A 3,410-nucleotide genomic window follows, 5' to 3' on the forward strand; every position below is an offset into this window, starting at 1 on the left:
AGGAAGCAAGGAATTCATCTTTAAAAATAAACAAAAGATTTTCAGGAAAATTTTATCTTAATTTGCTTTGTGAATGTGTGCGTGTGTGTGTCTGCTTGTATGTACTTGTGTGTGTGTGTTTTGTGTGCGTTTGTGTGAGTATGTGTGGGTGTGTTTGTGTGTGTGTATGTGTGTTTGTATGTGTTTGTGTGTGTATGTGTGTGTGTGTGATTATGTGTATGTATGTGTGTGAGATTGCGAATATGTTTTGTGTTTTTGTGCTTGGAGGGTTATTGTCCATGGGAGGAGGTGGGGGTTAATGTCCTAGACTCCTTGCAACAGAGTGGGGGTCTACTGAAGGTATTTGAGGTACCAGGTGGTGGTGGTGATGTAAAACCTGGCAATGGATTAAGGTTACCACTTCATGTAGGCCATGGTGGGATTTGAACTTGGAACACAAAGAGCCAGGAAAATCAAATACTGCCAAGGCATCTGATCTGATGTTGTTAGTTGGTCAGTAGCAGGAAATGGGAAAAAAGGAAAACCCCCACTATGGTTTTGAGAGGTCATCATCTCAGGATGTGGAAGAATTCATAACTGCCCCCCTCCCTGCCAGCCCACCAGATGTTTGGTTAGTAACATCTGGAAGTTGACATCTGCAGGGGGTAACAAAAATAAAATAAAATAAAAATGCGGGGCAGGAAATGAAATTTCAAAGGGTTGAAGGAGTAGAGAAGAAGAAATAGGGGTTTTCCGTGAGTCAATATCTTGGCATGTGGCCTTGTAGTTAAGGTGTTGCATTCATGATGACCAGATTACGGGTTCAATTACTGGACTGGTTTTCTTGAGCAAAACACTTTATTTCACATTGCTCTAACAGTGTTTCTCAACCATTAAAGCTGTACAACTTAAGGGCACATCCGTGTCCCCTGAAATAGAATCCGTGTGGGGGCGTGTGAGAGGGGGGGGAGGAATGTGGTTTAGGTAAGTGTGGAAACACCTGCTTCTAGGAGTTCAAACTAGTGTAACCCATGACGACATGTAGAGGAGGGTGGAGTGGGGTGGGGTGGGGGTTACAGGGATGGTGGTGGTGGTTGAGTGATCATAGAGGAGAGGGAGGGAGGGGAAAAGGGGAGGAAGAAAACTGAATAAAAAAATATAAAACAAACAGGTTCATGTGAAAGGGAAGAGGTGTGATGATGCTGTAAATGATGGTGATGATGATGATGATGATTGTGATGGTGGTGGCGGTGGTGGCGGTGATGTATATGTATTAACAGAGGTGTGAAAGGCAGGAGAGAAGAGTAAGCATGTGTGTATGAGAGAGAGGGAGCGAGAGAAAGAGTATGTGTGTGTGAGAGAGGAAAGGTGTGTGTGTGTGAATACGTGATAAAGCATGTGTATGCGATGATGCACGTGACGTGAGTTGTACTCGTGTGTGTGTGTGTGTGTGCGATGAACTAAATGTGTAATGTGTGTGTGTGTGTGTGTGTGCTTGAGAAAGAAAGGAAGGGTGATGTGTAGGCGTAAAAGAATGTTGATGTGTGATGTGAGAGGGAGAAAGAAAGAGAGAGAGAGAGAGAGTGAAAGAAGGGGAGAGAGGGTGAGAGAGATGGAATCAATGCTGGACCGAGGAACCTTACATTATTTGTCCCCACCCTACCAGAATATTTTGACAGCCCTTACATATTTCCGTCTTCCTCTCAAACAAAACAAAACAACCCCCACCCCCACCGATTAGACAACCCAGGAGGAAATACAGGGAAATTGCAGCAGCCAGCTGGAATTGATCCAGTAACTTCACATTGTCAATAAACTCCTGACCTTTTTAATTCACTATATCAACATTATTTCTATTTTGATAGAAGATCAATAAATGATTGGAACCAGAAGCTTCGGCTGGGAACAGCAACTGGTTCAGTTGGCACCTTACAGACCAGAAATCAGTACCTTTTCCGGAATAGTCCAGTTTCGATTTCTGTCCATTTATCCGGGGCTGACCAAAGCCTTGTGAATGGATTTGGGAGACAGAAACTGAAAGAAGCCCGTCATATATGTATGTTTGTATTTGTGTCCATGTTTGTCCTCCTACCATTGCCTGACAACCGATGTTGGTGTGTTTACGTCCCTGTAACTTAGTGGTTTGGCAAAAGCGACTGATAGAATAAGTACTAGGCTTACAAAGAATAAGTCCTGGGGTGGGGTAACTTGTTCGACTAAAGGCAGTGCTCCAGCATGGCCACAGTCAAATGACTGAAACAAGTAAAAAAAAAAGAAAAGAATACACATGACAGGCTTCTTTCAGTTTCCATTTTCCAAATCACTCACAAGAAGACACGTGACCAAGGTGTTGCGTAATGGGACTGAACCCACAACCACATGGTTGGCAAGCTAACTTCTTGGCCACACAACCCTGCCTGGGCCTGTCTGATATATCCTTGTGTACCCCACTTGTATTTCCATCACTGACAGTGCTTATGTAAACATTAATTAAACAAACTATGACAAAAAAAAAAGACTAAGAGCTATTAATTGCTCAGTGACCACAGAGAACCCCTTGGTGGGGTTGGGGGCAGTGGTGGATTGAACCCTGCCTTACAGGTAGGTTTGGCTGGCCACCTTTGAGATTATTTCATTTTGATGCATCACTGCAACTATCACTGTTATTGCTACCACCATCATAACCAGAACTCTCACCACCACCACAATCATTGCAACCATTACCATCAGCCATACCCTAACTCTCACCATTCCCACTACATCTCCTATTATAACTCTCACCATTCCCACTACATCTCCTATTATAACTCTCACCATTCCCACTACGTCCCTCCACCACCGCAATTCTCACTCTTATCCTCCCACCAACGCCACCGTCACGTGGAGAACGTCTGAGGAAAAGAAACCGGTGACTTACCAAGTACCATGAGGGTAAAATCAAATCCACGTTTAACTGCTTTCCTGTGGACCTGTTCAGGTAGGGTAGCAAACCCAATGTATTCTTCTTCATCCTAAAACAGAACAAGAAATAAGCAAAATTAACGTTTGTATTGTGAATAAGAAGGAAATAGAATTAACGTTTGTATTGTAAACGAGAATGAAGACAATTAGTTTGCGTTGGGTAGTCTTAACATTTAAGGCTTACTCTCCCAACATATATGTTAGTATTGGGTCCTTAGATACCATATTCTTTGGCATGAAAGACATATATTAGATGTACCCCGATTTCAACCTTGCATATTCAGAAAAAAAAAATGTGTGCAACGCATTAAAGCGTGTAGGAAAAGTGCATTTTTACATTGTCAAATAAGACGGATTTTTTTGTTTTTACTATTCCACCCGTTTCATTTTGAAGGCGTGAAATGAGGGACTTCCGACGATTTTGATTCGTTTAAAACACTTTAACCCCCCCCTCTCCCCCAACCCCCCCA

General features: G+C 42.8%; 1 protein-coding gene across 4 annotated transcripts in view; it reads right to left on the bottom strand.

The window, feature by feature from the left end:
• The window catches only part of LOC106880702 (septin-5), a 78,627-nt gene that overhangs the window by 32,614 nt on the left and 42,603 nt on the right, over positions 1-3,410 (bottom strand). For all 4 annotated transcript variants that reach the window (XM_014930774.2, XM_014930775.2, XM_014930773.2 and 1 more), the window contains exon 2: positions 2,897-2,990. In XM_014930774.2, coding sequence (XP_014786260.1) covers positions 2,897-2,990 — 94 coding nt within the window. The remainder of the gene's footprint in view (positions 1-2,896; positions 2,991-3,410) is intronic.

The sequence above is a fragment of the Octopus bimaculoides genome, chromosome 26 (assembly GCF_001194135.2).
Source record: "Octopus bimaculoides isolate UCB-OBI-ISO-001 chromosome 26, ASM119413v2, whole genome shotgun sequence".
Lineage (NCBI taxonomy): Eukaryota > Metazoa > Mollusca > Cephalopoda > Octopoda > Octopodidae > Octopus > Octopus bimaculoides.